Below are 10,208 nucleotides of genomic sequence, written 5' to 3'. Positions count from 1 at the left end.
CAGAAGAGATCCTCCCAGAGCAGTTTAACAACCAATCCCTTTTCACAGGGGACTCTGGGAATTGTAGCTCTGCGAGGGGAACAGGAGGTCTCTAACAACTCTCAACACCCTTAACAAAGCACAGCTCCCATTATTCTTTGAAGGGAAGCAACACCTGTTGACATGTAAGGTGTGGATGTGGTCTATGTCTACAATGTTTGATCATGCGTCACTGTTTTACCATTAAACCTGGGGATTTTGGTTTTTTTAATTGTAAGTCACCTAGGAAGCAGTTTTATATCAGACCAAAAAAACTGAATGAATGAATGATCTGGTCCAACAAGAAGGGAAATTTCAGAAGTAAATTACTCTCATGGACTGAATATAAATTACAAAAACACATGAGATCAATAACACTTAAGAGGATTACTGAAGAAATGAAGTAAGACCTTTGAGCAGCTGAAACCAGGCAGGGAAACTTGTGGCTGGTCAGATGCTGCCAGCCCACCACCATCCAAAGCATCCAGGGAGCACAAAGTTGGCGAAGGGTGTCCCAAAGTGCCGCTCATTTGTTACTGTGAGCTGCGCGGCTTCTCTTTCTACCACCATATTGCTGGGTAGGGAAACGACGTGGCTGAAAACCTCTGGGGCGGAAGCCGTCCTCTGGCAGAATGCACTGGAGCCCCATTCCGCTCTGCCAGCCTCCTGCTGCTGCTGCTGCTGTCAAAGTCTCACGGATAAACTACTGAGGTCTGGTAGAAGGTGGGGAAGGGAGGAGGTTGCAGGAATTTGAAAGCCAAGATTCTCTGTCGCTGAAGAGTTCATGTTACAGGTACAGGAGGAGCAGGATGGAAATAGCTGCCAGATAGGGTGATATTCCATCTCGTTGAGATGCTATTCCCACTGCCCAAGCGCTCAAGGTTACATAAACACTCCAGGATTCTGCTTCAGGAAGTGCAGGCATGGGGTGTTTTGGGGAGGGGGGTGGGGGAGAAGAGAGCTGCTTTTTAATTTGTCAAAAGTTGATGCAAAAGCTAGTTGAGGAAATGCATGAAATTAGAGAGTTGGTTCAATTGTGTGATGGGTGATAGGAGAGAGGGAATTTTAAATATAAAAGGCTTCCATTGCTTAAATATCTAAAAAAATATTGATAGGGATGTTGACAAAGATATTTTCCATACGGTAAGATTAAGAGGATACCGTGATAACTTCATTGATTATTGACTAGATGTGTGTGTATCTATCTATAAATCTCTATCTATACAGACACAGTCTTGGTAGTGTGATGTGCGAACAGTGTTATTATTTAGTGTCTGGTCACAAGGAATATTTCTTTAAAAGGAAACACTAAGTTGATTCAAAAGTTCAAGTGGGGAGACAGGTGAGCTCATTTCCCTTTGCTGATCTCAGTGGCCAAGGGCACAGCGAGATCCCTCTGCTCGATAAACAGTATCCCGTTACAGGACAGCGCTGGATCAGCCGAGCCAAGAAGAGTTCATTCACCTGCTGCAACCCCCTGATGGATAAGATGCCATCACTGCCCAGTCCTGCCCTCTCCCAGCTTCCGTATGGAGATCCAGTCTGACCTCTTTGTAAAATAATGAATGAGCAATGAAGCTGAAAGCATAAGGAGACCAGCTAAGAGAACGGTCCAGCCTCCTGGGCCATTTCATGTTCTGATCTTGCCCTATTTGAAGAGTCAGATTAGATGCAACACAAGAGACAAATGAAACAGCTCCTTCTCCAGCCTGGTGCTCTCCAGATGTTTGGGACTAGAACTCCCATCAGCCATAGCCAGCACATACTGATGCAGTTCCAACACATCTGGAGGGCACTGCGTTTGGGAAGCCTGTTGCAGGGCCCTTAATTACATTTTAATGCAGCTACACACAAAGTTGGAGGGTCCAAATTTAATTGGAGCAGCAGAGAAGGGCCAGCTGAACCTTTTCCCTGGGGGATGTTATCTGATCAACCATCCCCTCCCCATCTCACCCCAGTCACTGTTCCATCCACGGGAAGAAATATATTGGGCCCATGTATCTTTTCAAATGTAACAAGAAAAACAGCTGGGACTGATTTTTAGTGGATAAAGAGCTTGCAGGAAAAGGGTTAAACGTGTGCCCCATTCACATTCAAAGGCCCACCTCACTTGCACTGAAGTTTCTTTTTTTAAGTAGGAGGACATTTCATATGGAGCCCCATGTCATGTCTGGTATAGTCAACTCCCCTTCCTTGCCACTTCTGTGAAAGTGTGAAGCAAACTCATGGCTCTGACGCCATCTCCACCTACTGGATGGATCCCTTGGGAGCGAGCTGGGTTTGGTGCCAGAGGCCTCTTGGTCGCTGCAGCAGAGCTCCTTTTGCACACTGATGAGCTGGTACAGTCCAAAAGGGCAAACTTCGCCATTTTGAGTCTGCAGGCTGTAACTCATCTGGAAGGGTGGGCATGTGGTTGTTTGTTAAGAGCTGGAATTCATGTTTTGGATAGCCTATGCTTTTCTTTAGGTGTGTACTGTTATTGGGCATCTCTGATGGAGCTGAATAAGGAATTACATGTGACTAAGCTTCTGGTGAGAAGAAAGTTCTAAAGGGGAAATAAAATGCATACTATTGATCCAGGCTTACTTACTTCGTCCCATTATAAATCAATGGGTTTAAGTGAGCCCTGTTATTTTCCGTGAGTCTTCTCTAAGCAGGACTGCACTAGTGGCCAAAATTGTGGAAACTTTTTGGAGAAAGTGTATTTCCGAGGTTTGATGGCTCACAACACCACTTTTTTTTGGAGCAATACCATAAAATTATACATCTATGGAAAGATAATTTAATGAAGAATGTAATGCAACTATGTTTGTTCAATTATCAAAAGTTATAGCCAGATAACCAGAAAAAGAAGTGTTTAGAGAGCCAATCAGGTGTCATCTTGTTTTGGCAATGATGGCTCACAACACCACTTTTTTTGGGAGTAATACCATAAAATTATATATCAATGGAAAGAAAGATAATTTAATGAAGAATGTAGTGCAATAACTTTTATGAAGGATTATTTATTACAACATAAATAAGGAGGACATTTGTCAGTATGTTATGTGATTGCTATCAGGTTAGTTGGGTTTTTTTTTGTTCTTTCATTTAGTGAGCTTGTAAAACATAATAAAATTAAAGAAATGGTGCAAAGAGTTGACTAGTCACCTAGATGTAGAATAGTACTATTAAGTGAAGAAGGCTACAGTTATGAAGAAATTAGAAGAAAAATTGTAACCAAAGGTCGAAACAAAATAAAAAATCCCTTCCAGTAGCACCTTAGAGACCAACTAAGTTTGCTATTAGTATGAGCTTTCGTGTGAATGCACACTTCTTCAGATACTTTTCCCAGAGCCCCAAATCCAGGGACAGACGCCGTAAGCCGATTGAAGGAGCTTGACTGAGGAAGCCCACCTGCCTAACACCTGAGCAATGGCCATTCCCAAGATCCAGCTGCTTTTAGGGGTGGGAGTAGCCCTCCCATACCCCCCAAACTCTCCTTCAGCCACCACAGGGACCCCAGCATAATCCCAGTCACAGCCAGGGCCCCCTCTTGCTTTGGTGGCTCCAAAATCTAGGCCAGGCCTTGAAGAGGAGCAATTAGAACTGTGAGACTGCTTACACCTCCTACACAGATACAGGTCACAAGTGGACTTGGTTCACACACGCCTTTGTAATACCAGAGGACGTTAGCGGGATGGTGGAAATGCTTGCTTAAGAGAGCACCTCGTCTCCTCAAGAATCAGTTCCCTACTCCAGAAGCTTCCTCAAGTCCTCGTTTGTGTCAGGAACCAAATCGCAGGCGCGGCGCAGGCTCTTGTCCTGCAGGCGTCTCAGGTCAGAGTTGTGCTCCAGGAAGAGGAGGCAGAGGTCTCCGTGTCCATTCTCGGCTGCCTGCAGGGAGGGAGGGAGGGGTCCTCAGGCAAGCTGAGAGCAAAGGGTTGCCCCTAGTTTATTGCATTTAGAGCCCCACCTTCTTTCCTCTAAGGAGCTCAAGGTGGAGTACATAGTTCCCCCGACTGCAGAGTTAATCCCCACAACAACCCCGTGAGGGAGGTCAGGCCGAGAGACAGCGACTGACTCCAAGATCATCCGGTGAGCACCATGGCCAAGTGGGGATTTCAACCCTGATCTCCCAGGTCCTAGTCCAACAGGCTCTAACCACTGTACTACTCTAGACCACCTTGGCCTCCCACGGAACAGCCAGACTCACAGGACGGTCCTCACGGGAGGGAGGTGCCAATGGGAGCAAGGGAAGGACATCGCATCCCCTCCCCCCTCCCCAAAATAAGGAAAACCCACAGCCCATTAGGAACTGGAGGGGCAGGCGTTTGGCCTTCCTTGGGGCTTGTCTGGAATCAGCCCTGGGACTGTGACCCTCCTTGCAGAAGGCTTGCCTGAACAGAGACATGTGGGCAACTTTTGCATGGCCAGAAGGCAGCTGACTGGAGAAAGGGAAGAGTCCCTTGTGTTGCTCCACCCAGACAACCGAGTGACCCTACGGGCAAAGGTGTCTCGGTGCATCACTACACATTTGCCTGCAAATGAATGAAACGGCCAAGGAGCCACTCGGTACCCCACACCTTGTGCAAGCAGGTCTTCCCGTCGTCATCTGTGGCTGCTGGATCAGCCCCGTAGGTCAGCAGGAGCACAGCCACCTTCGTGTGCCCACAGTAAGAGGCTCGGTGGAGAGGGGTGGCCCCGCCATGGGTCTGAGCGTTGCAGGCAGCTCCGCTCTCCAGGAGGAATCGGCAGACGTCATAATGGCCATTGCGGCTGGCGTAGTGCTGCAAGGCAGAAAATGAGGCATCTTGGGGGGTCTGGGCCATTTCAGGCAAGCCACCTTCCCTTGCGCCTTGTAAGACGTAGGATGTGAGATGTGGGGCAGCTGAAGATGCAGATGGATTGAAAGGGCCTTGGCAGCCACCTGCAATCATGGGGCTTGCAACATGCCATGCACACTTCTGCCATCCCTGCCCCACACCTCCACGGCCTCCGTGTTGGGCAGGTGTGTGTGGCTTGGTTGAAACAGTCTGGTGGGTCAAATGGGGAGGCACTTGCTCAGCATGATGTCTGGGGCTTCGCACACAGAAAACAGGGGAAGCTGCCTCAACCCCCTCAGGCCACTGCTCCACCTTGCTCAGTACTGTCTGTGCTGACCGGCAGCAGCTCTCCAGGATTCCAGATGGAGGTTTCTCCCAGTCCTACCTGCAGGTGCCAGGGAATGAGCCTGGGGCCTTCTGCATGCAAGGCAGGCGATCTGTCCCTGAGCGACGGCCCTCCCCCCTCAGCTGATCCTCAGCACTTGCAAATAACTGTGCCTTTGCGTGAATGGCTCTGCAGGCAAAAAGAGGTCACCTGACATCACTGTGATGTCACACCAGCATGAATGGAGCCCACCTGACAGCAGAAGCATCTTCCTTCTCATAAAAGACAGAAGGTGCAGGCACTATGCATTGTTGGGACATCTGCCAGGGGACACTAGTAGACAACTCTCTTGTATGGTTGCATTCTCATGTATTTTTGAAATCTGACCCCCACAGTAACCTTGGACACTTACCAAAGCTGTGTATCCAAAGGGATCTGGCTCGCTGGGATTACTGCGGTTTAGGATCTGTTTTTTGACCTTCTCAAGGTCTCCATTCAGAGCAGCACACCAAATCCCTACACATAAATAAATTTCAATTTATCTTTATACTGGCACTAGTCTGTCATTGAGCAGCCCTGTGCCTAATCACCACTCTGCATTTACCTAACGCAATTTACCTGACTATGGGTACAACACAAAAAGCTAACACAACAAACTATTTCTCAACTCGTGTCTCTCTGCCCTCAAGTCTTGTTTTAAACCACCACATTTCCCCTCTGTGTCCTTCCCTGCTTGCTCCACTCAAAGCTTTGCCACTGTTTAGAACTACCAGTTTCCCCTCTCAATGTCTTACCATTGCTGTTTTACTCAAACCTCTGCCATTGTTTGAAACTATCACTATTTTCCTCTCAATGCCCCTCTCTGTCTTCCAACCAGCAAGCAAGAGGCATTATCAGGGTTCAAAAATGCATTGCAGCCAAGCAAGGGCCAGTGCAATGCAGGGCCAGTGAAGTGTAGCTTGGGGAGACAGGGGGGTGGTTAGGAAAGGGGGGGGCACAGGAAGAGTCTATTTGCAGGCCAGACAGAGAGGCTCAGACAGCTGCATTTGGCTCCTAGGCCCTGGCTCTTCCCGCCCCTGCTTTGGACCATAACAACTTATCTTTTTTCTCTCCTCCAAACAGGATAAGGAGGCAAAGGAAGGGGGCAAAGAGAGTTTTAGTGCAAGCTCATCTCCTTATCCCCTTCTCACCCCTCCAAAGACCCACAACAGACTCAATGCCCCATTGAGCCTCTGTACCTCTCTCAAAATCCATCTCCTCCAGAGTCTGGTGAACACTTGGCACGGCCACATGGTGGGAGCAACAGGAGCCATCCTTGGAGTGTCCAGGTGACAATGCCATTGTTAGCCCCTTTCAGGTTACTATTTTGGGAAGCAGCTGTAGGTCCTGCTGAAGAGGAAGAGAAAGGATGTGACACAAAGCAGAAGAGAAGGCTCCTCTCTCTAGCACAATGTCCAGAAAGAACAATTCAGAGCCCAAGATAATAATGAATGCTGGAACAAGCACAGGCAAAGCTTGGGGAATTGACATTTTCTAAAGTATAATGCCCAGCAGGTGACGGAGCACAACCTATGCTGGATCTGTCTGAACCATCTCTTTACTTAGCATCCAATTTCTACTGAAAGGAAGCAGGATGAAAGCAATTTTGTTCTGCATCTGCACTGTGTTTTTATTCTGGTCCATTGCCCATCTATCCAGGAATGACCAAGGTGAGCTTTAGAGCAGGGATGCCCTCCAGGTGTTGTTGGACTCAAACTCCCATCACCAGCCACTGCTCATGCCAGCAACAGCAGGATATTAAGGTACATCCCAGATGTGGTGAATTCACCATAGCCAAGAGCAAAATGCGCCCTGAAGCTTCTCACAGGGCGAAGCCTTCAGCCATTCTATTTCTCAGAGCAGGTTCAGGTTCATACTGGTACAGTGGTGCCTCGCAAGACGAAATTAATCCGTTCCGCGAGTCTCTTCGTCTAGCCGTTTTTTCGTCTTGCGAAGCAACCCTATTAGCGGCTTAGCGGCTATTAGCGGTTTAGTGGCTATTAAAGGCTTAGCGGATTAGCGGCTAAAAGGCTATTAGCGGCTTAGCGGATTAGAAAAGGGGGGGGAGCGAAAAAAATCGGAACACTTGCAAGCCCATAGGGAAAATCGTCTTGCGAAGCAGCTCAAAAACGGAAAACCCTTTCGTCTAGCGGGTTTTCCGTCTTGCGAGGCATTCGTCTTGCGGGGCACCACTGTATAAGACAGCTTCCCAAAAACACTTCCCAGAGGGGTTACTGTGTTAGTCTGCCAGAGCAAAACCAGCAAAAAGCCTCAGGGCACCTGAACACTTTTTGGCATCTCTGTCTTGAGACAATGGGGTGCACCTCCAGGGGTGACGTCAAATCCCTGCATGAGCAGCACTGAAGTGACCTCCCTGGGGTGCTAGCCTGGGCAGTGTCTGGAGGTCCTGGGCTGCCCAGAGGACAAGACCAACCTCGCTGCTGTGGACCAAAGGAAAGCAGAGCAATATGTTTGGCACCAGCTTGGCTGCAGGAGTTGCCAGGAGGCGGCATAAAAGGCGCCATCGAGACTCCAGATTTCTGTAGGATTTACTCCTTAGCCTTTCCATCTCTCGAAGATGTCCCCTTAAGAGATACACCTTAAGAGATGTACAGTATAAGGAATGTGTGACTGAGATCAGCACAAATGCCACAAACTTAGTCTGTTTTCACAGTGAATTATAAGCACCTTTGAAACTGGGTTAGACAGACCAACAATCTGCTTTGATATAAACTGTTTCATATGTTCTGGGGTTAGGGCCTGGCCTGGCGGGAGAGTCTGACCACTGGCCATGCTGGCTGGGGTTCATGGGATGCTCAGTGGCCTCTGGAGGGCCACAGGTTCCACATCCCTGAATGAAAGGGATCCGACAGTCTGCGGTGGGAGAGGTTTCTTTCACTGAGACTCTAGAGAGCTACTCTCAGTCAGAATTGAGCAGAAATGGGAAGCAGGTAGATCTAGGATCTACTTGTAGGCCTTTGGATGTTGGCAGAAGATAAGTTACAGAGAATCAGAAACACTGGGTTAACGGTAGCAACAAACAGGCACCCTCCCAATCTAGATTCCCCTGTCCAGATGAAGAAGACTTAGGATGAAAGGAAGAGTAGCTTCTTATGTGACAGGACTGTCAATGGAAACAAATTCCTGGACCAAGGACATGTTGCCCCAACTGAATTATTCTGCATGCAGTTCCTGTGGGGGTCCCCAGCATCTTAGTTGAAAAAACAACACAGACCCAACCAGCCTTATACTGCACACCCGTTATACTTGTCCATGCAATTAACTCATTTATACAAAATATAATATAGGTTAAAAATGGTAACTGTTAAGAATTGCTATAGACCTTTTTTCTCTTTACACTTCTGGTTTTCTTTTTAAGAACTTCTTATGTGTTGCATTTAAATTTCAATAAATAATAATAATAATAATGTCTGTGCTCCCACGAAGCAGACCGGCCTTTCCCAACCAGGTGCCTCCCCTCAGTCCCAGCAGCACCGCTGTCTGGCTGGAGGCGCCAGAGCCCCGCCGGGCCAGACCCAAGGCCGGCCCCCAGCCAGGAAGCCCCCCAGCGCCCTTCCGGCCCCGCGGAGCCTCGAGGGGTGCTGGGGGCCAGGCGGGGGGGGCCGGGGAGCTGGCCTGGGAGTTGTAGTTCAGCCCCCCCCCTTCCCGGGGCCGGGGGTCCTGCCGGGGGACCAGGGGCCTCTCTCCCCCCCCCCAGGTCACGTGGGCGCCGGCTGCTCCCAGGAAAGGGAACCGGCCGCCATCTTAGCTCTTACCTGCCACGGCCGCCCGTTCCGCCCAATCGGAGAGGAGCCGGGCGGGGAAAGGCAGCCAATGCGGGCGCGCGAAGGGAAGAAGACCGGAAGCAGCCCGGGGGCGGGGCGAGGGTTTCCCTGCGCGCAGTAGTAGCGGCGAGCGACCGCTAGAGGGAGCCGGCGACTCGGGAATGGTTGGCGCGCGCGGGGCCTGCGGAGCAGCTGGGCAAAGAAGGGAAAGACGCTGCCGGGGGCTAAGGCGGTGCAGTTTCTCTGGGGGGACGCAGCCTCCCAAACATTGTGAGAATCTTTGTACTTTTGTCCATTTACTGTCTTTATTTTTCCCGATGTGAACTATAAAAAGGTGATTTTCTTGAGTCACAATGAGAGTGCCCCTAAACATTTTTTGAAGAAGAAAAGAAAAAAGCACTGGCTTAATGTAAGCCAGGAGGAAGCCCTCCTCCAGCCAGCCCTTCATTGGCGTTGGGATGCTGCCTGTGTGCTTTCCAGGTTGTTTGTGCATGTGCTTTTTGAGCATGTGCAGAGACCGTCTCCTGCTAAGCACCCCAGAGACCCACACTGAGCCTGGACAGCTCCAAAGACACTTAGTCACTGCAGGAAGACAGAAAGGACACCATTTCACTTGACGCTTGCTCTTGCCTTGGTCTCTTGAGGTGGGCTGGCATATGAGGATACAGTGATACCTCGGTCTAAGAACAGCCCTGTTTATGAACAATTCAGTTTACAAACTCCACAAAACCGGAAGTAGTGTCCCAGTTTGCGAACTTTACCTCGGTCTAAGAACGGAATCCGAATGATGGAAGGGCACCGGCAGCGGGAGGCCTCATTAGGGAAAGCGCTTCTCAGTTTAAAAACGGACTTCAGGAACGGATTAAGTTCGTAAACCAAGGCACCACTGTACTCTCCCAGAGACAGTTGCTGTTTGCTCAAACCTGGCAATTCACTCTCCTGTCTTCTGTTCCTTTCTTTAAAATGCTTAAATGCTTCCTTCTGTGTTTCCATCACTCTCTGGGTCTCTACAGTGTACATAAATGCGCATCCATGGAAACATTGAATCCCTGCATCATTCACCATGCACAGGGAAAGGCGTTTGTTAAGAACAGTCTGACTGGTCTTCTAGGGCAGCCTCTACCAACCTGATGCCCTCCAGATGTTCTGGAGGACAAATCCCATCGGTCCAGCCAGCAAGGCTGTTGGCAAAGGCCACTTTGAGACACCTTAAACAAAATAACGTTCCCTTGATTA

General features: G+C 49.2%; 1 protein-coding gene across 5 annotated transcripts; it reads right to left on the bottom strand.

Annotated features, from left to right (window-relative positions):
* Positions 1 to 3,007: 3,007 nt before the first annotated feature.
* ANKRD39 (ankyrin repeat domain 39) lies at positions 3,008 to 9,054 on the bottom strand. Of its 5 annotated transcripts, none has more exons than XM_083514473.1 (5): positions 8,964 to 9,054; positions 6,387 to 6,534; positions 5,561 to 5,664; positions 4,584 to 4,787; positions 3,008 to 3,894 (listed from the first exon to the last, which is right to left on the bottom strand). In XM_083514473.1, exons 2-5 carry the CDS (start codon positions 6,487 to 6,489, stop codon positions 3,751 to 3,753), a joined length of 555 nt encoding a protein of 184 aa, XP_083370599.1. In that variant the 5' UTR covers positions 6,490 to 6,534; positions 8,964 to 9,054; the 3' UTR covers positions 3,008 to 3,750. The 5 variants fall into 5 exon arrangements, with proteins under 5 accessions (XP_083370599.1, XP_083370597.1, XP_083370598.1 ...); XM_083514471.1 differs by having other exon boundaries at positions 6,387 to 6,537; positions 8,964 to 9,031; XM_083514472.1 differs by lacking the exon at positions 8,964 to 9,054 and adding an exon at positions 8,531 to 8,699.
* Positions 9,055 to 10,208: the final 1,154 nt, after the last annotated feature.

Source organism: Podarcis liolepis (assembly GCF_965112155.1).
Source record: "Podarcis liolepis genome assembly, chromosome: 7".
NCBI lineage: Eukaryota > Metazoa > Chordata > Lepidosauria > Squamata > Lacertidae > Podarcis > Podarcis liolepis.
This window is presented reverse-complemented; position numbering and strand designations above follow the sequence as displayed.